Source organism: Megalops cyprinoides, chromosome 10 (assembly GCF_013368585.1).
Source record: "Megalops cyprinoides isolate fMegCyp1 chromosome 10, fMegCyp1.pri, whole genome shotgun sequence".
NCBI classification, from domain to species: Eukaryota; Metazoa; Chordata; class Actinopteri; order Elopiformes; family Megalopidae; genus Megalops; species Megalops cyprinoides.
Window position 1 is genome coordinate 1260001 of NC_050592.1, and position 22500 is coordinate 1282500.

Here is a 22500-nt window from a genome sequence, read left to right on the forward strand (position 1 = left end):
TGTGTGCAAAGCAAGCAGAATGTTCTCTTACTTATATATACGCGTAAGCATGTGAACAGCTGGCTTGGTTTGGTTTGGGGTCTAGTCTAATAAATATGATAATGACATAATCGGTACAAATTATTCAGGAACATCTATGCATTCATCATATTAAAGAAAATTATGTTTTGAATTACTTGTATAAATAGTTCAGATTATCCAGGACAGTGCTATAGGTTGGGTTATAGTTAAAAGTTTGGGTTAGGTTGAGGGAAACATATTTAATATTGGAACCTTTAGTCAAGTATGATTTGATTTGATCCTGTTTGCTTAAAGGCACACACTGAATCACAAAAGAGGAACACTCTTTGTTAGAATTCAGCCTAGAGAGTTCTATAAAAGGGACACATTCACTTCACAAACTGTGAAGGTGTTTGGTGTTCTATACTAAACAACTGGCGTTGTGGTTTGTGGTGTGCTGAGGTATGTCTGTATGCAGGTTCAAAGGAAACAAAAAAGACTTTCACAGACAAACAAAAACTTTATTCAGCTTCAGTTTTCTGTCTTGGTGATACATATTTTTCTTTGGGAAAAAACTGAAATCTCTCACAAACAAAATAAACAGCCATTCTGTAAACATGCAAGAGAACAGTGTTCAGAAATGAAGACACTTCCAGTTTGGGTTTCCATAGGTCTGAGTGACATGCTACATAATACCTGCCTGCTCTAGTAAAGGAGGTTTGGTGATGTATTGCCCACGGTCATAATGCCTCTGTGGATGGCTTTTAACCTGCGCATACCTCGCCAGACCGTGGGGCCATATTCCAAGTGCATCTTTGAAGCCTTCCGTAGAGAAAATGCAAGCACCTTATCAGAGCTCAAACTTTTCATTGAGATCAAAGGGAGGAACTGATGGACCCGTCATTCTCAGATATTCAACAAAATCTAAATAGATGAGCCCCCAGCGAGGCGAAGTGGGGGGCGGGGGGCATTCCCCGAGGAGTTTGGGATTCCGTGCATTTCTGTCAGTTTGCTCCCTCCCCTCCGACAGCTCACTGGCTGGACACACCGACTGTACGCCCCGAACAGTTTGTGCTCAGCTGTCAGTGGTCAGGCTCGCTCACGACCAACACCGTCAGCACTGCCACCAAAAAAGGCACTGCTGGATACTGGTACTGCGTTGCTGTTGGTAAATCAACTGTACTTTGTGTAAGAATGCATCCAGACAGCTATCACAGAAGGGCTGACATCAGGGTGAGAGAAGGAGTGATATTTACCGGGCTTTACTTTACTCAACACAACATGTTCTATTTTAGCTGCGCATAGATTCATGTGAGAGCTTGCTCTTTCTTTATGTCAACAACAGGGCTGCAAGTTAACAAAAGTCATAGTTTCTCATGAGTATGATCAGAGATTAAATGGGCCTATGTGAAAAAAAATCAAAGCTGTTCTCTCTCTCTTTCTCTCTCTCTCTTTCTCCATCCAGTTCAGTGCATAAACAGCCCTCTAGGGGAGCCTTGCGTGTTAGTTCCAACGCCCGCGTCAAAGAAAAAACAACACACAAACTGGGCCAGTTTAGGAATGAGGTATGCACGGTTCACCTAACACATCTATTCTCCAGTCTACAAGAAAAAAAGCTTAGTGGTTTTCCATTATATAGCAGTGGACAAATATGCAGAATCTGCCCATTTAACACGACAAGTGCGGCAATCCCAGAGCCACTCTATGCTTATCATTTATTACAGTTTATGTGCCTTCCTTGTCATTATGGGATGGGGGGTAGGGTTAAGATGACATCACTGAAAATGACCAAACATGGAAGAAGTGGGGGAAGACTCTTATCCATCGTCAGGGCAACCATATGTTCACAGACACAAACATTTGCATCAGAGTTAGTTTCCACTTGTCACAGAGAAGTAGTGCACTTACTGGAAAAATGCCCCCCCCCCCCCCCAAATCCCATGACATAAATACAGCATAACAACCTGACAAGAGAATGAGGAATACAGTACAAGGACATGGTGTCTGTCCACAAGCCCAGTGGCTCTGCTGGGGTTACACAGTGGACTCTTTGGGTCCCTGTTGGGCGGCGTTCTTGCAGTTGTAGAGCCATTTGATGACACGGGCGTTCCTCTCAATGATTGACACCCCCGAGGGCATCTGTTCAGTTAGCTCCTCCTGGAACAGCCCCTCCCCTGAGTGGCGAGAGAACTCGCTGGCCTCCGAGCCCCCGCCTCCCCCGCCACCCCCACTCACGCTGCGCAGGACGAGGGAGAGCGTGTCGGCCGAGCTGCCCCCGGACAGGAAGTTCTCTGGCCCCAGGCGCTCCACCAGGTCCAGGTCCAGCCCGCAATAGTCGAAGAACCTTTCCTTCTCAGACAGAGCCAGCGAGCAGCGGAGCCGCAGGTCCGATTTGGAGCGCTGCAGTCCCCCTGAGCGCAGGGGCACATTCGGCCTCCAGGGGTCTCCGCTGCAGCCGTTGATGCCGTTCTTAGTCCTTTCCAGTGTGCAAGTGCTGCTGGGAGTGGGAGGCCGGCGCTCTGTCTTGCTGAAGCTCTTAGCCTCGTGTCCGCCATCCGGCCCATCCTTCTCGTTGGTCCAGGACATGCGGGATTCCTCATCGCGTGCGGGGGTCCTCTCCTCCCTGATAATCATTTTTGGGGACCCCTCACCCCCACTTTTCTCCCGCATGGAGCCCTGAAAGAGCCGGCGCACAAAGCTGTACCCCTTCAGCTCCCCGTTGGCGGCCCCTGTCCCAGCGCCGCTGGGGTTCTTGCACTCCTTCTTCTGCCGGTAGATGATGAGGGAATCGGGGCGCATCATGCGCTTGCCCGTGCTCCTGCGGAGGATCGGGGCGCTGTGCGGGGCCACCAGCGGGGCGGTGGGAGTGCCCATGCACGGTGCCGTCCTGTTACTACGGTTGCGCTCCTCCACATCCACTGCCTGCCGGTTCTCTTTCTTGGCATCGTCCTCGTTCTCATCGGGCAGGGCGAGTGGGCGGGGGGTGGAGTAGGGGGAGGCAGGTGGCCGGCGAGGGGGGAGGCGGGGCGTGGAGGAGGCTGGCACCGTGAGGGGGCGACGAGGCTGGGGTGGCGGGGTGGCGCAGGGCACCAGCACCGGCTCCTGCTTGGTGTTGATGACCTGCTGGCTCTTCACGTATTTGGCCTTGTCTGCTTCCAGCCGCTCAACTGCGCTGATCGACCGGCCCCGCCCCCCTCCGTCCATCTGCCTGCGCAGGTAGTCTGGACCCTTGTTGAGCAGCCGCAGTGGGGAGGGCGAACCAATGGGTGTGAGGGGCTTCATGGTGCGCCGCCCTGCTGGCTAAAGACATCAAAGCAGCAGGGGCAATGGGCTGCTTAGTCCCCACAGCCAGGGGGCGAGGGGCGTTCCCCTGAGAGCGGACACACCCCCACACCTCTCTCCCTGACTTTTACTGCTGAAACTCTGCAGTCACTTATAAGCTTGTTCTCCTTTACCAGTGATGAATGACAACCAGTGTCTTTGGACCGTGTGAGTATTCAGAGACTGCCAGGATCTTTCAGTGGGCTGCAGTTTGAGCGCAGATCTCACAGAAGTCTGCCTCGGAAGAGCCGACAGGGTACCAATTCCAGCAACCGCAACAGCACGGTTTCCTCCAGAGTCTGCTAAAGTTAGCCTCTGTGAGTCCCTTTGGGAGCCATACAAATTGATATCTATATCTAGTATTTACACAGGCGCTGGGATAAATGGGTTGGGAAGAGGGAAATCCTTTTTCTGCTCTCCAAGCGCGCAGCCAAAGGGGCTGCCCACCAGCCCACAGAAGGCCAGAAATAGCTGTCAGAGTTCACTTTGAATGGGATGCTATTTTTTGCCCCTGTCTTTTTCTCTCTTTCTTTAACCACGATTCTGTCAATCTCTCTTTTGTGTCAGAATCCCCGGGAGGAGTGCTGTAATGGACTTAAATATTTGCTTTTGATGGTTGTCTCGGGGCTCTGGGTCTGTGGGGCGGCGTCTCGGCACCAGGATGCCTCCGGATCCTGCTGGCGCTTGACGGATGGACGCGTTTCCTTCTTCTTTTCCACACCTAGTACTGTCTCTGACCTCTCTCCCTGTGAAAACACAAATGAGAGAGAAACAAGGTGAGCTGAGGCTGCTTTTCTGTAGGGCAGAGAATCTCCCCTGTCAGTGACATATGGCTGAGAGCCCTTAAGCTAGTGAAGTGCCATGGCCATCTCTTCATAGCCCATGGCTCCCAAAGTCTGGGGCCAGCCACACTCCTGAGCCCCACACACCCGGAACAAAGCTGTTTTTCCCTATGCAGGAAAACGGAAGGCCTCTCATCCCGAGCCGAGCTGGCGTTTTCCTCCACATGTGGCAGCAGCTCAGCTCAGGATGCCAGCTGCACAATCCCACGGCTTTTCAATCAGAAAAGGAATGAAAAGTCTGCAGTTACGTCGATGAAATCTTGCACATCTGTGCCCACCTTAACACTTTTCCATGCTGCGTAACTACGATGATGGTAATGACGAAGGTAACTTGCTGGGTAGATGTCTTCTCGTTGACACCATCAGTCATGCTTTCAGCTGGCACATTGGAATAACATTCTGTTTGATCAGATCTTTCTGAAACAAACTATATGCATATGCCAGAAAAGTAGAGAATCTGACTGGGAATTGTGAGAAACAGCTTTAGGCCATTTTGGTGCAGTCATTCTGGTTTGTGTATACACAGTGAAATTTTAAGGCTTATCCCAATATGTTTCCAATCCATCAGCAATGCATATTACCTTGTTCACTGCAGGCTAATTAACACAGGGACACAGGGAAATGAGTTCCCATGTCCACCACAAAGGCTGGCCAGCTGTAAGGCTCTGTTCTTTGTTGGACCAGGCAGTGGGCTTTCAAACACTGCATTGCGCAAATGAGCCCCAGATTCTACCCAGAATTTGCATTCTGTAATGTAGTCCTTAATAATACATGAGTCGGCCGATATTTTAAAAATCCCTGCGTAAAAAAGCCCAAACCACTAAAAGTACGAGCGTTCTCTTCGGATGGCGGGAGACAGCGCAGCCGCGATTAAAGGGGACCTGACGCATCCCAATGAAAGGTACATGAAACTGCAGCCGAGTGCGGCACACGCTGTGAAAAGGCTCCGGTTTTTAATGAGCTGTGTACAGAAACATAAGGCTTTATTTTTAGGTTATACACAAAGTGAATGTGTGTGTGTGTATGTGTGGGGGGCATGGGTGGAGGGGGTGTATAATAGGATGGAGCCAAATTTTAGGAGGTTCAGTGAACTGTTGGGAGTGTCTAAATCTGAAGAGAGTTCCCGCACAATTACCGTGTGTGTGTGTCAGTGTGTCAGCGAGCGGCGATAAGGCCCAGCCCTGCAGATGAAAGGCGTTTTGTCTGCCCGGTTGCCTTGCGGATTATCAAGTCTGTGTGGATGCCAGCGTCTTTCTTCCAAACTAAAACAGAGACAGGAAAAGCAGCTGTGTCTGGCAGGAGCAGAACACTGCCTCTGCGCTTCTCATGCCTCTCAGACCCGCGGGCACAGGTGGCCAGTGATTTCCACTTACTCTTCTTTCCACAAAGAAAGCTACAAGTTGGCAGTAAACATGTGAGCATTCTTTCAAGCAGACACTTGGAGAGAATCGTGCATTGTTTGTGCCAGTGCTGCTGATACAAACGTCTCACTGCGGGGAAAGGGATCAGCTGTTTGAAGACTGAATAAATTCCTTCGGTTGTAATTTTGGCTTCCACCTGCACAGGTAGGCCCCATTCTGGGAAGTTCCATCACATCAGTCTTTTGGATCTGTCTAAACTAGCTTCATATAGAACATATGGGCCCCTAGGATTGGTCAAATAATTCACTGATAAGGACACAAAAATCCAACATACTATTTGTGAACACTTTACCACTCAGAAAATATTTCATCACTTTAGCTCAGAGATCAAAAACTATGATGGCAAAACCCTGACTGGTTGGTTCCTTTTGCTGCATCACCACCAAGCCCCACAGATGTAGGAAATGGTTGGTACTGTAAACGGACCACCACATCCCGGTATGTAATGTAGGACTAGCTTCTTCAATTGAGCACCAACAACCAGCACCAACATAAAACGTGCTGTAATATTTTTAGGCTTTCCTGACAGTAAGGAACAATAGATGACTTTGTTGACAGGAAATATTCAGTATCCCTGTCTATAGTGAAGAAACCCAGTGTTAACATACATACATGTTTCCAACACTTGGGAAGTGCTGAGGTGTAGTTCATCCAGGTCAATGCTTTGCAGTGGCACTAAGGTTTAACACAAACACAAAATCATGACAATTTTATTTTTGGCCAGATTCATGAGGTGGCATTACTTCAGGATGTGTGTGTGTGTCGGGGGGGGGGGGGCAGAAAACAAAAAATAGATTTAAAAAAAAGCAATATCAAAGCCTCATCCAGGCAAGTCAGAATATTGCAGATAAAAATGCCACAAGTCATGTAATTTTGTGAAAACAAATCACAAACCCTGCAAAACAAGCATAGCCAAGAAGACTAATTTAGAGGCCCTTCTATCTTTACACGTCCACACCTCGCTCCCTGTGACCCCACTCCCCCCCAAAAGCCTGTTGCTATAAATCCAGCCTAAAAGGGACTGCAATGTTTTCCAGATGTCAGCCGGGAAGGCTGGGAAATGGCTCTACTGCAGGAAAAATTCCCGGAAGGATTCTCAACAGGTGCTGAGGGGTAACAGCACCCTTGCTGAGGCACACAGTAAAACGGGGGGGTGGGGGGTCATACCTCAAATCACTGGACCCTGGGCTCTTACACAGTCTAAGGCTACAATACAACAGAAAAACCGCTGGACATGAAAGTGGCAGGATTAAACCACCAAAGCATAAAGAAGATTAAGACATAGCTTTACCCAAATTCGAAATCTCAATCTGTTGTCTTAATGTGCAGGGTATATGGATGGGAGCTTATACACCCATAAGGGTGAGAGTACTTTTTTTTGTAATCCAGACTCACTGGGGCTGACCGCGGTTAACTTTTTTTTGGGGGGGGATTGATTCTCATAGGAACAAAGGCATCGCGTTCAGTAGCAGTGAATAAACTGAAGGGCATCCGTACAAAGCTGTAACTCCCCACAGTATTTGGGTCAAGGGTAACATTTTTAGGCTGAGCTCCATGTGAATATGAGCCTGGGCTCAGTGCATGGAGCACACACACAGCATTCTGGCCATACTCTAAGGACATCAGTTAGCAGAGCGTTACTCCAAGCTCCAAGTTAAGGAATTCTGGTCTATTTCTCTCATGAGATTGATTGTTATTGCCTCGATGGACACGATGCTCCATGGAAAGGCCTTTAACACGAGCAGTTGCAATAAACAGCATTCATATTTCCAAAGTGAGTTCTTGCGCACATATTGTATTTGTTTTATTTGTATTTGCAATTTGTTTTTCACAGTTTAAAAGTCACTTAAAGTTAATTGGTCAGTGACTCAGGTTGAGTTTTGTTGTTGAGATGAGTTGCTGCACCAGAGTACATCAGTGCAGTACATCATAGCGCCCTCTTCCTGTTTGTACCCATGCAGGAAAGAAGTCTGTTTATAGACCGTAGTGTCCTGAACTGTAGTAGTCCCATTGTGCTGGAAGTGTAGAGACACTCTGTATCTATGCAAGATAATAAGTGTTGGAACCTTATGTAACAGAGTTAAAATGCAGAACATGAAAAATGCTCAGACAAGCAAAATGGGCAAAACACAGAAACCACAGAACTCAACACACTGAATGTCCACAGGGTTATGTGTCATGGTTGTAGGCATGGCTTCATAAAGGTTTGATGGTTGCTGGAGACCCATGTTCCCCCATGCACAGCAAGAGGGAAGGTCTGCAGGTTCTGCTCTGATGTCACACTGAGTGCAGCCCCTCCCCTGTAAAACCAGGGCGCCCCTAATATCATTTACATGCCAACAATAGACTCTATTGACTCTAATGAGACAAATTTGTGCTCTGCACCTTTTCCTGCCACTCTCCTTAGAACCAGGCCCTCTCAATAATGGCCTGAAGAGCTTCTTCACTCCCCTATGTGAGCAGCAGTTAACCCCCGGTGTGCCTGTCTCTCATCTCAGCATTCATGCAGCTCGGTCGGGGCCGTCTGGAGGCCTGTTCCCGCAGGGCAGACGCAGCTAAGCTATCGTCCATGCTGTGGTAGGAGAACCAGATGTGCTCTGTCCTGTATCAGGACCCCAAACAAAAGGGCCTCAATGCAGAGTGAGGGGGAACTGATGGTGATCATGTGTTGTGTGGATCCCAGCTCAAGGCACTGGGGGAATGAGCTCCTAATGGATTTTCTCGCTCAATTTTGTTTTAAATTGATTGGATTATTTGACTGTCCATTAACAGCCCCTGTGTTATATCTGCAGTGGGGGGGGGGGGGGGGTGTCAAAGTTCAGCACAAGGTTTGAAGCGTGGGAATGGTATACAGACCCCCTATTTAGCACAGTCCTCTGTGACTCCCATTCTTCCTTAGGGTTTTACTTAATTGCATGCTGCAGGGGGGATATTTCAGTTGGTCCCTTAATTCAGAGGAAGGACATGAAACAGCAGAACACCTTACCATATATTCCTGAGGGCAGGGAGATTGTTTTTTTTTTAATACTAAAACTTTTTTGTTCTCTGTCACATGACTTCAAACTTGTACAGCACCCCACCCCCACCCTCATTGCACCACAGTCCAGCCACAGCTTTGAGGTTGTACATCTGCTGCCTATTGCTATTGGAGCCAAGGGGCAAAGTTATGCTCTTTCTCCCTGAAACATCTGGCAGTTCTCTGCTGTGTGTGTGTGTGTGTGTGTGTGTAATGTGTGATAGAACAAACCAACCCCTGCATTTCCTGAACCTAAAGTGCTGAACTAAACACTCTGAACTTAACCATCTCCTCTGAGACCCTTTTTACAAGAAACCACTCTTGTTAACACATCTGAACAGCATAAGGCCTTTGAGGCCCCAGGTTCTTTGTGGAACTTTTTTCTTAATACCTTTAATAATTAATTGCCAAAATGTGCTGGCTTTTAATCACAATTGGTCATTAAATCAGCACCACAAAGAAGGACTAACTGTCCCAAGGGCCTGTTCAGGAATGAAAAAAGCCTCACTTTGCAACACTGTCAAAAACGTGCATTATTGATGGGCCCAGACAATGGTCCTGTCTGGCTACACTGGTAAGAGGGAAGACTTGGACGTCACTTCTCATTAGTTTACTTCAGAAAAAAACATGACAGTAAAATAAAAACAGAAACAAAACGGGGACACCCAGCGCCTCCTCCCGAGACAAAGCTGGGAAGTATAAATCTGAGTCATTGTGAGGCCTGGAGTGGTGTTAGCTGGGTGATGTATGGGGCTATCTGTCCGCTCTACTGCCATGCAGGGCACTAGCAGGTCAAGGGGGACAGCCTAAAAGCCCCAAAGTACGAGATGGGTACTTAACACATCAAATACCCCTCCCTTTGTCATTTAGAGCTAATGATTGTTAGGCACAACAGTCGTAGCCTTGTGCCAGAAGAGGACCGCTTGCACAGACAGGGACAGCAATACTCACCCCCCCCCCCCCCCCCCCCCCGCTCACCCCCATAACAAAAGGACAAGCAGACAATGGCCTCAGCTCCAGTTGTTGGCATTACGGAGCACTGGGGCACGTGTTGTACGTGTGAAATTTGCAGAGTAGCCTAAGGGTAATCTGGCACAATCCTGCAAATTATCCACGTCACTTTCATCCAACACTGTGAATGGGTGTTTGCACTAATTAAGCCTAATAACTGATGTCGCTACATAATGAAAGGTTTGACAAAACAAGCTGCTGCAAAATGTCAGACCAAGGGTTGTGTGTCCTGCCACAGAGCTTACAGAACACAGCAAACTCTCGCAGTGACTGATGACCTGCCACGATAAGGAGTACAGATGGAACATATCACTTACAACAGCCTTTTTGTTTACAGAAGGACGTGAACCATTCCTCCTCAACAACCTGTCTTATCAGTCCGGCATTTGTTATTTCAGGTACGAATGCTCCCCCATAGGGATAGATTTTTAACTAGAATTATCTAGATCAATATCCTTGCCTAAAGTACAACTGAACAGTCCTGCCTCGGATTCAAACAGACAGCCTTCACGAGTCTTCAGATACACATCGCACCACCACCCCACACTGGCTGACAGAGAGGACCAGGCAGCCCCCTCTCGGCTGAGGAATGTTAAGCTGCTGGTGTATTGCCTTACTGCTGATGAATGAAGTAATGAAGGCAAACGCCATGGTGACGGGCAGGGGAGCAGAGCGAAAGAGTATCCCTGTCCTTGACCCCCTGCACTCCAGGTATGTGCAGAAGGCCTGCCCCTTCTGGACAGAGGCATGAGGGGAATGCAGCAAGGCTCCGCCGTGCGAGGGAGAGCTGCTGGGGCCGAGGCCAGGCGGGCGTCCCTCCCGGCCTCTGCACTGTCTGTAACCAGCAGCAGTGAGGCTGCGATGGGCACGCTATGAGCTGCTGCAGGTATGTGCTGAGGCTACGATGGGCACGCTATGAGCTGCTGCAGGTATGTGCTGAGGCTACGATGGGCACGCTATGAGCTGGCGCAGGTATGTGCTGAGGCTACGATGGGCACGCTATGAGCTGGCGCAGGTATGTGCTGAGGCTACGATGGGCACGCTATGAGCTGGCGCAGGTATGTGCTGAGGCTACGATGGGCACGCTATGAGCTGGCGCAGGTATGTGCTGAGGCTACGATGGGCACGCTATGAGCTGGCGCAGGTATGTGCTGAGGCTACGATGGGCACGCTATGAGCTGGCGCAGGTATGTGCTGAGGCTACGATGGGCACGCTATGAGCTGCAGCAGGTATGTGCTGAGGCTACGATGGGCACGCTATGAGCTGGCGCAGGTATGTGCTGAGGCTACGATGGGCACGCTATGAGCTGCTGCAGGTATGTGCTGAGGCTACGATGGGCACGCTATGAGCTGGCGCAGGTATGTGCTGAGGCTACGATGGGCACGCTATGAGCTGGCGCAGGTATGTGCTGAGGCTACGATGGGCACGCTATGAGCTGGCGCAGGTATGTGCTGAGGCTACGATGGGCACGCTATGAGCTGGCGCAGGTATGTGCTGAGGCTACGATGGTCACGCTATGAGCTGCTGCAGGTATGTGCTGAGGCTACGATGGGCACGCTATGAGCTGCTGCAGGTATGTGCTGAGGCTACGATGGGCACGCTAGGAGCTGGCGCAGGTATGTGCTGAGGCTACGATGGGCACGCTATGAGCTGGCGCAGGTATGTGCTGAGGCTACGATGGGCACGCTATGAGCTGGCGCAGGTATGTGCTGAGGCTACGATGGGCACGCTATGAGCTGGCGCAGGTATGTGCTGAGGCTACGATGGGCACGCTATGAGCTGGCGCAGGTATGTGCTGAGGCTACGATGGGCACGCTATGAGCTGGCGCAGGTATGTGCTGAGGCTACGATGGGCACGCTATGAGCTGGCGCAGGTATGTGCTGAGGCTATGATGGGCACGCTATGAGCTGGCGCAGGTATGTGCTGAGGCTACGATGGGCACGCTATGAGCTGGCGCAGGTATGTGCTGAGGCTACGATGGGCACGCTATGAGCTGGCGCAGGTATGTGCTGAGGCTACGATGGGCACGCTATGAGCTGCTGCAGGTATGTGCTGAGGCTACGATGGGCACGCTATGAGCTGCTGCAGGTATGTGCTGAGGCTACGATGGGCACGCTATGAGCTGCTGCAGGTATGTGCTGAGGCTACGATGGGCACGCTATGAGCTGGCGCAGGTATGTGCTGAGGCTACGATGGGCACGCTATGAGCTGCTGCAGGTATGTGCTGAGGCTACGATGGGCACGCTATGAGCTGCTGCAGGTATGTGCTGAGGCTACGATGGGCACGCTATGAGCTGCAGCAGGTATGTGCTGAGGCTACGATGGGCACGCTATGAGCTGGCGCAGGTATGTGCTGAGGCTACGATGGGCACGCTATGAGCTGGCGCAGGTATGTGCTGAGGCTACGATGGTCACGCTATGAGCTGCTGCAGGTATGTGCTGAGGCTACGATGGGCACGCTATGAGCTGCTGCAGGTATGTGCTGAGGCTACGATGGGCACGCTATGAGCTAGCGCAGGTATGTGCTGAGGCTACGATGGGCACGCTATGAGCTGGCGCAGGTATGTGCTGAGGCTACGATGGGCACGCTATGAGCTGGCGCAGGTATGTGCTGAGGCTACGATGGGCACGCTATGAGCTGGCGCAGGTATGTGCTGAGGCTACGATGGGCACGCTATGAGCTGCTGCAGGTATGTGCTGAGGCTACGATGGGCACGCTATGAGCTGGCGCAGGTATGTGCTGAGGCTACGATGGGCACGCTATGAGCTGGTGCAGGTATGTGCTGAGTGTTAGCAGCCTGGATGACTGACTCTGCTGATGTAGTGAAGGGTGTCCTCCAGTTCACACAACTATAAAGTCACGTCCCAGCAGTGATGGAAAGCAGCCATAACAAGGGCTGGCGTGTCAGAGCACTGTCTGGCTGTGGGAACAGGCTCTGCCAGATGTACTGTCTCTCCAGTGCCTGTTCCCTGCCTGTGTTATACACATACATAAATCTACCCATATCCCTGGGCCTTTTCACACATCTTAAATTATGAATGCCGCGTCTCAGAGCGAACTGCTTCAAACCGCGCTGCTGCTGCTGCTGCTGCTGCTGCTGCTGCTGCTTCAGTGTTCCCAGCGCTGACGTGTTCTGTATGCGAGCGAGAGCCAAGGCATTTATTTTTTAGAGTCTGAAGAATTTGCCGTCTGTGAATTGGGCTGCCATTTCACAGAGCATTAAAAGCTTGTGCAGGCTGGAGTGGGAAGCAGGCAGAAATATTTCACGCACGCCAGCCTCTGTCATTTCACTGCTGTGTGCACGTCCCAACATTTCTTTGTCTATTGTGCTGGTCTGGTTTTGATTCAGGTTGTGCAAACACATTTATCAGTTTTTAGTTTATCAAAGGCAAGGCATAGGCGATACACCAGCGCCCAGCCTACTGCACGTTCCATAATTATACAGGAAACAAGACGCACGTCGGATACCCATAACTGAACTTTGGCCTTATAATAAATATTGTTTTTGTATATCAAGGTAGAGATAGGAGGTAGGCGGTGGAGGTTGGGGGTATGGTAGGAGTGGAGGAAGGTGAAGGCTGTGGGGGTTGAGGTCAGGTTAAAGTGCCATAAAGTGCAGATTCCCAGAGAGGGCCACTTCCAGCTGTGATGCCCTGTTTCCCGCTCATAGTGCCCTAAGCGTCTCACAGGACCCTCCGATATCACCCTGCTGTCATTACTGCATTCCCACAGAAACAGCATCGATTATCTATTTCACTCCTGTGGAGAAAGCATAGCCTGCATCAAGCCACAGCGCACTAATCACTAATCACAACATACTCACATCAACAGCGCTGCATATCACAGGCTTCTGAAACACTGGAAAAACCGATACGCACTGCCCCATCTATTTTTTATTCAATACAGCCCAGTCAATAGAAAACGTGTCAGCTAGCTAACATTGCATCAGTTGTAGGACTGTTGTTGAAATGCTGCCAGCACATGCATTATGGTGTAGATACAGTGTGCCAGATCCATGCACTACGGTATTTGGCCTTATTGCTTCTTTTCCCACAAAAAGGACCAAAGTTCCCAGAGTGTTTGAGTCTGTACAGAGGGCTGCAGTGTTGATCCAATGAGCAAACTGAGACTAATAACAGGGCCTCCTTTAGCAGCCATTTTCCTTCAGTTACCCCACTGAACCCGCATGCTACCTGCGCTCATTAGGAGCTGGTCAGCCCGCTGCGGCAGCAGGCCCCCTGTGCCATGAACACAGCCTGCGAGTCCTCTGAGGCCACCGGGTTCCTTGCGAGGGGGGGGGTTCAAGGCCGCGGCTGTCGATGCGTGTCACATGCCGGTGAGCCTGGTGATATGATGAGAGCTGGCAGAACCGTGCGGCGCTCGGCTGAGCTGTGGCCACGCCCACGGCCTCGCTTACCCAGCTGCCACCACAGCACAGGGGACACAGAGAGGGGCGAGCCGGTCTCCGGGGGATTCGGGAAATGGCAATGGGATGTCAATTATTAATAGAGCCATGGGTAATGGATGCCAATGAGTATAAAAACAGTAATGATACTGATGATGATTAAAATGATGGCTAGGAAATTAAGCCACCTCTGTCACCATCACTACAACTGCTGCTGCAATGATCTTGAGTAGAAGGACACAGCAGTTATGACACACAGTGAAAGTGCGTAACGCAGTGAAACGGCTCAGAAAGCAAGGCTCACATTTTTTCTTTGCTTTGCCTGAGTCTCCACCTTCCACCAACATACAGCTTTTATAGAATGAAAACACTGCTGGTAATTACCTCCTTCACTGCGGCAAGTTCAGCTTCTCTCATGCCCTTTTGTTCCTGAAAGTGCCGATGGGGAAGTTCCCACAGACGGCAGTCACAATAGAACCATGGAGTCTGCAACCAGTGACAGGAACAATAAAGTCAAATTATAAGCTGAGTCCCTGACGGTTCGTGTGAAGATTGTGGTGTTTGAAGTCTCATAGTCAGGCCTGTCAAATGGCTGAAACCAGCTGCCTCTCACACACACATAAATCCCCCCACCGCACCTTTACCCAGAGTGCCGAAGGCCTGATGATGTCACTCACAGGACCCTTTCCCCTCTAATTAGGAAACTCAAGCTGCCCTCTATAACCAAGCAACTTTATGAGGACCCCGCAACAGAACAGGAACTCTAAAAACAAATGTTCGATTTTTCAAGAAGGCTGTTTGCTTGAAAATGTTATGTGAGAATGTTGTTGTGCAATGAACATTGTTCAAAATTACTTATGGTTTGGTGACCTCGATGAGAGAAAAAAACAGGAAAAACCAACAGTGCCTTTTGTAAACTTCAACTGTAAAGTGTCATTTGTGGCATAAACAAGCAGTGTTTTTAGATGTCTATGTTGAGACTGATTTGGGTTAAACTCCATAAGATGATAGGTTTTAAGACTGAAAAAAGAGAAAGAAAATGAATGAATGGATACAGGAACGAGTGACACTGACTCTGTATGTCCCACATCCTGAGCTGTGCTCTCATTTGTTCTGACTTGAGGCAATGCTTAAGCAATACGCTTCAAAGTTGCAGAGGGCCGCAGGAATCTCGGCTTCACGCTGCCTACACACAAGGGACCAAACAGGATGTTTGTCACTCTTGACACAAGTGCACACTCGTAACAATCCAGTTCTCCTGGAGCCATTCAAAATACAAAGAGTGAAGAGTCAGTTCAGTTATTATATGGCATGATCAGGCCAGGGCATCAGTAGTCTTAGCATTGTTACTGAGTGGAGAAATTTCTCTTCTGAAGGTGATGCAAGTCCCATCATACCTTTCCAGAGTCCACTAGCAGCCCCAAGAGAATTCCTGTTCCAGACGTGCTAAAAAAGGAGCCACAAGAGATGCGGACATGCTTTATGCAAATTACTGCCATCACGCCTACACCTGTTTTGTCTTGTAGCAGACCGTTCACTACTGAAGTCACAAATGAGAAAGGGTATATCACATTTCTGTGAAGGGATTTTACTGTAGCCAGTGTTTACTGAACTACCCAAGGTCAGCGGTACACCCTCATAAAGCCAACACACAGTAGTGTAGCGTGGCGTGTGCTGTGTGGAGATCACGTGACTCTGCGCACATGTGAATAGGTCACCCTGCATCGCCGTGGTGTTTCTGAGGGCGGTCTTTGACATTTCTGCCATTGTCTACCCACGTGCTCGGCTCCGGAACCAGCACTGCCACCCCCCGGTGATCTCAGCGCTTTCAGAGCGGAAACGATGATGATGAGCGTTTCGACTTAACGACGTCTGCGCTGCTGTCAACACTTTGGATGGAGGATGGTCCCTGGCATGTGCCTGTGCGCCTCGGGGCCCCGCACTGCTCACACGTCTGCTCCGCTGGGAGCTGCTTCAAAGCCACAGTCATTATGGCTTATTAACATGTGCCGTAATCCCACAGCGATGTCTGAAGCCTTTGTGCTGAACAGCAGTGGGGAAAAAGTTTAGATACTTAATACCTTTTCTTAGCAACGTCTTGATAAATCCACCATTGTTTTCAGCAGCCTGTAATAAATCTGCACAGCATAGGAATAGTACAGCACCCATTGTTAGCTGTTGTCTCAGGACCCAGCCCACACCAATCTTCCTCTATGACATTTAAATCATATAGGTTAGCAGAGAGAATCTATTCACAAAGAATTCTGTACTTCACGATCAAACAACCAATAAAATGACTGCTGGAAAACAAATGATCTTTTGCACCCAGTTGTAAACATCTCTCTGCGGTTTTGAGGGAATACTAGCCAGCAATATTACAACAGCAAGAACGAAAACCAGAATGATTAAAGGGGAGACTCTTTAATTGCTGGCAAATTTAAAATGAAACCGTGCACTGTAGAGCCAGTCATCCTGGGTAAATACAATGTGCACAATCACAATACATTTAATCTCTCAATAAATTCAATTACCACAAGACATACAGCTTGGGGCAAACATGACTTCTACCGTAAATCTGTTTGAACTAAGCTTGACCAAAATAGCGGTCTAAGCATAAACTTGGCTGAAGAGAATCAGTTTTTCCATACAGTACCATTAACAGTTGGTATGAATAAAAGCATGTGAATAACTATAGCCAAGCAAAAAGCACTCGCAGCTTACTTCAAAAGGGGAGGATGTTGGATTATGACTGGGAGCAATTGCATTACTGCACATGTAAAACTAGAGCCCTCGTACACAGTAAATGAAAGACTGGATCAGTGAAGGGCCCTTCCATGAGGAGAACAAAAACACGGGGGAAAAGACTCTCCCCGTGCGGCTGTTCCTCAAAGCAGTGTGTAGATATTGGCCTGGACTCATCGTTTGTCCTTATATGCAATTGCTACTTTTTGGCACTATCTGAGTTTAGAAAGTTCAGAGCAATGAATACATACTGAAAAAACAGTGGTACTTCCATTTAATTGTTAAGAACAAGTGCTATTTGTTGCTTGATAAGAAAACAGACAATATCTGCAACTAGGGGCATTCTTTGATATCCAACTTTCTCTGGAGACTGTCCAAGCCGTACCCCAACCCCCTGTTGCCCTGTAATGAATTCCTGGATATGTGCCTACCCTGGACGGACCATAAGTCCAGTAGGAACGAAAACCTACAGTGAATGTAAAAATGCAGGTTTTAAGCTCTGACGATATGTGTGTTGAAACACAGAATAGATTACTGAAACTTCAAACTCCAGTCCCTCCTGTCCCTCTGACTTATGCCTCCCCAGCCTCTCTCTGGCCGTTAAGGCCCCCCGGGGGGGCTGGGCACCGGGGCCATTTGGCCCTGTCTCTGAATCTCAGCTGAGTCTGTGGAAACTCAGTTTCACAGTAAACATCTTCCTCCCCCTCTCCCTCTCCCATCATCATACACAAAATCAAATTGCAATAATCATGGTTTCAGGGGAAGAGGGGGTGTATATCCTAGCATATTAGATCATCTGTTAGATGAAAAAGCATTACAGACTATCACTGTTGATATCATCTCTTCTGTGACAGTTTCTTTTCTTGCATGCAGTCGCCTGTGAGACCAAAAGCCTGGGGCTTTACAGGGGCTCACCTGTCCCCAAAATCCAGCAAACTGGTACCACTGCTGTTCTGATGAAGGGAAGAAAAACGCCTGTAGCACTGGACACCGCTTGTGTGCAGCTTGGCCTTCAGTTGTTTAGGCTGACTGAGGAGATTATGCCCCCACCCTGTGCCACTATGTCACAGTCTTTGCACGGAACTCATTATATTCCCGCCTGCTGAACTCAGCATTATATGTCACTTGATCAAGAGCTGTTTGTTTTTTGTAAGATGTTTCTGTCTCTCAGTGCCCCCCCCCCAGACTGTGGTCTAGAGAAGTTCTCACACCAGGTGTTCCTGAGACGGGAACTCCTGCTTAGGAACTCAGCTACATTTTTATGCCTTGTATCTGTAGACTCCAGCTGTAAAACCAGCTGCAACAGTGTGTTTTTGGAATGGTAGGACTTGTTCTAAGTACCACACATGTGCCGCCTTCACCTTATCTATGGAGTGAAATGAAAGCTATACGCAAACAAACAAATGATAGCTTATGTGCAAATGTAAATGTGCATGCAAGGGCATTTAATTTTAAATTGGTGGCTTTAAATTACGTTAAATTCCTTAATAGGAAATTTAGCTCATGGTGCTTTTCTTGCCCAAAATCCATTCATTGAAGCAGATCTAAATGTTTACAAAACCCAGGCCTCATTATGGTATAAACTTTTAGCCCCAGGTAGTAAACAGACCTTATTCACTCATTACATTCACTGAGCGGTCAATCGCTGCAGGGAGTGGATTGCGCTGCCTTCGCCTCGCACCACCCATCACAAACCACGCGAACTCGCGGAACCCCGAGATCTGTCACACAGCCACATCACCATTAACACGGGATACTGCGCGGCGAGTTGAATCTGGGCCTGCATGCAAGTTTACATGTCAGAAGATTAATTATCGCACAAGTCAAAGTTAGGAATGACTTCACCCCCCGAGGTTTAACCGAAGATCCACGAACAATTTACAAACAGAAACTAAGTGGCGACACAAATGAGACGTCTAAGCAACAATCTATAACATGATATGCTACGTATATAGTAAATGTTGCATATTTACTAAAAATAGAAATCCAGTTTTGCTTATCCATAAATAACGCTGGGCGCCTCTGAAGAGTCAATGGCGCTTTAAATACTTGACGAGGGTATCAATATGAAATAACCCCATGTCTCCAACTGTTACTTCTGGGGAAAAAAACGGGCCTATCTGAAGGGAGCTTCCTGAGCTATTGTTCACCCCTCAGCTAAATTATTTCTCATCCAAATAACGCATTACTATGACTCATTACATTCAAGTTGTCACGTGCATTTTATTTATGTTGTACTGGCTCGTCTGCCTGAGGCTACGTGTAGTGCAGTCCACCTCATTCAACACACTCAGCCAAACTACTGATAAAGCATTCAGTCCTTAAATTAATTACGAGCGGGGACTACTTATATTAGCAGCTCAACATCGCTTCCTCCTAAACGTGCAATCATTTGAAACCTGACGCTACAAGTCAACTGTGAAATCCGTATTTTCAATAAACATATACATGAATACGTGCAAGCAATGGTTTAAACAATGCACCCATGACAAACTTTTAATTATGTTGTTTGTTTTTGACAGCAGCACAAAATAGAAAATATTCTACTGCAATATTTTGGCTAACTTTGAAATGGTGTTTAAATCGACTGTTAACCAACGATCAGCAAAATGTAGCTAACTGTTCAAAACAACACAGTCAGAAATGCGTATTTTACGGAACAACGGCAGACATTACCTGACGTTAGAAAAACTTGGTGGAATAAATCTCAAGAATAAATCTTGCTAACTTTATATAGAAATGCCAAACAGATTAGCAGTTGGGCATTTAACTAGGCAATGCACATGCCGCATGCCAATGCCATACTAGAATCCCTATGTAACTTACAAGTACAGTATTCGGTGCTGTCATATCTTCGAATCAGCATACAAAATTAATTGCGCCCTTACCCTTGTTTTGCGGTTCTTATTCCACGTGTGGACAGGCTCGTTGTTTCTTCACCTCATCCAGGAGCGGTTTCTCTTATCTGAGCCCCTCAGTAAATCGCGACAGGGACATGTGTGAAGTGTCCGTCCCTGAGCTCACCGTGTAAGTGATCGAGCGAAACGTGTCCGTCAACTGCGGAGCAGCGTTGCCAGAGAGGTTTCCGCTCCGCTCACTGCGCTGACTGCGAGCGGCTTGCGCGTTCAGCCTGCGTTAAACTGGAGCTGCGGAGCCGGAACAATCCACTCCAACGGGGGGTGGGCAGGTATGGCGCTGTAAAATGACTCCGCTTTGCCACCGAAGTCGGTGGGGGTGGGCGGTTTATAGGGAGGGACTGGAGGGGAGACGGGGGCTTGGTTCCGAACTCTTGGCATTGTTCCTCGGTCAGCTCACTTTTTGGAAATAGTTTCATCCCCGTGAACCGCTTAGTTACAGTTATTAAGCAAACAAAAATGACTGGTGTTATGCGCATGGAGGTAAATAAATTCACCTTTGCAACATCATTCCGTTTACATTCAGCCATCAAAAGTCTGATGAAATGTCGATGGTCACAAAGAGGCTTTGATTAGGTTTATGACATGCACATCCAGTTGAATGTTTCTTAATTACATTTCACTGTAAAACATATAATTCCGTAAATTATATTGAATTGTGGCCGATAATTCAGTTAAATCCTATATTTTGTTGTTTTGCAAAGCGAATTTATGAATCATTAGGATGGACTTAAACACGTGTATGTTTCATGAGCACTGCAGTAGTTTCGTGTTTGCCTTTTGCTGTCTGTTGCTTACATGTCTGCATCTCAGCTTTATGGGAATACTGCCTAAGTGTTTAAACATCATTGTTATTGCTGCTACTGCTGGTACCACCACCCAGGCCTGGCGCTATGGGGGTGCACCCCCGGGCAGACCTCAGTGCACCCCCAGTTAGTAGTATTTATGACCTTTTGTGCACCCACGTGGACTGCAGCTGCACCCCTCTGTATTTTCTCCTGGTGCCAAGGCTGCTACCACTCCTACTACTAATAGTAATGATAATCATCATCATCATCGTCGTCATCGTCATCATCACCATCACCATCATTTCTGACTGATTATTCTTCATAGAGTAATTTAGCCCATCAGTGAACCGCAGCTTGGAATGTCTTTTCTGCTCAGGAGTCTCTTACTGAAATATTTCACACCTGCCACTGCTGTGACTTTTGAGTTTGATTTCAGCAATGAGAAATGCAACTACGGACAAGAGATACAGTGAGAGCAATCAAATGTGTCATTGGCCCAAATGGATCAATTATGCTTCTAAGCCAATCAGATGACTGTGTAGTTGGTGTACAAAGAGAGAAACAATTAGCACTTGTAAAGGGTTTGCGATAGATTGGACAAAGTGTCAAGCAAATGCTAATCTAATTAAAAAATGTACCAACCTTTTCAGAAAGGTCTTTTGATAATCAAGTCCAAACATGGATGAATCCCCTCAGTACAAGCTGAGAAATAAACAACCACATTAAGATCAAAACAGATTGTGGTTATTTTAACAATTGTGGTTTTATGGGTCTGAACTGAAGGATGACACACCAGTAATGTTATTTGTTTTCAACACAAATATTCCTGTAGAAATTCTGGACTGTGTAGCTGTAGGGCATTGTCATTCAGCAAATATGACTGATATGTACTAAACCCTAATGGGTGCAAAGACCAATCCTCCAGGAACTGAAGCAAGCGTTACAGTACGGATGAGATAAATCTTTGTTTTTGGGATGAATGAAACAAGAGTGGAGTTTTCCAGCTGCCCAACACTGGGAATGAATTCATCCATTCATTGACTGTTTATTGTTATTATTATTTTTGACCCCTAAAAAAGAAGCCTTCCTTCTCGCATTCTTGGAAAGGCTCAAATATTTAGAGAGGGCTGAAAAATAAACCGGGCCAAGAGGTCTTTTTGCTTCAGATAGGGAGGTGTGTCCAAACAGAAGCCGCTGCCTTTATAAAACTCCTCTCATCTGCTATTGTTCAGCAGTCGCTCAGAGTTGGTGACACAGCAAATAAACACCGAAGCTCACATGCGCCTGCAGCCAACGCACACAGCTCTCCAGCCTCCCGGTGTGACAGTCGCTTTCTGCGGTTCAGTTATTAGACGTTAAACACAAGGCTTGTCTTCAGCAGCGGAAAGAAAGCAAACCTCCCTCACATCTGAAGGTTTGACGTCACATTTGCAATCTGTGGAATCAGGACTGTGGTTTGAAATGGCCACACTTGAGTCACGCACTCCATTGTTTAAATATTACTGGCGTTCCCTCTCCCAGCTTTCCATTTTCCACTGCGCACAATGACATTGGTTCAAGAAACCAGTGGGCAGGGCCTTGCTGTACCAAATGTTCCAAGGGCAATTTATATCAAAGCAAAGAATATTGTGGTGCAGCAGAAAATGTTAGGGAAATGGAACCACCAGAAGGTTGTGTCTAGATGATATAGTATTGTATTCTTCCACAGGGTGTTTTCCCAGAGTTATTTCAGTTGGTATGCGTACAAATCTGTACTAATAATGGGAATATAAATGTCTGATTTGAATATAAATGCACTGTTTTCAGTTGTACAGAGGTAGGAATGGCTCTTGCGTGCATTTGAGTGAGAGCTCCCTTAGGGCCTGCACTGGTCAGTGTTTGGTCAGTGGATCAGGAGCAGTGTGGGTCTTGTTCTAATGTCATCTGCTTTGTAGTGGTCTTGGACCCTGACAGAACTCACAATATTTACCGAACCTGACTAATTGCAAGTGATAAACCCTTTTTCGATCTCGGCATCCTGTCATGGTTTAATCTAC

At 47.8% G+C, this 22500-nt stretch overlaps 1 protein-coding gene across 1 annotated transcript; it reads right to left on the reverse strand.

Moving 5' to 3' along the window:
- Positions 1-2009: 2009 nt before the first annotated feature.
- si:ch211-107n13.1 (uncharacterized protein LOC798535 homolog) lies at positions 2010-19855 on the reverse strand. The gene is made up of 2 exons (XM_036539664.1): positions 19650-19855; positions 2010-4067 (listed from the first exon to the last, which is right to left on the reverse strand). The coding sequence occupies exon 2, from the start codon at positions 3280-3282 to the stop codon at positions 2035-2037; it is 1248 nt and encodes a 415-aa protein (XP_036395557.1). The 5' UTR covers positions 3283-4067; positions 19650-19855; the 3' UTR covers positions 2010-2034.
- Between the last annotated feature and the right edge of the window lie 2645 nt (positions 19856-22500).

Bases quoted from the DNA above. Each gene is read 5' to 3' on its own strand.
- si:ch211-107n13.1 (XM_036539664.1), bottom strand. From the start codon at position 3,282: ATGAAGCCCCTCACACCCATTGGTTCGCCCTCCCCACTGCGGCTGCTC.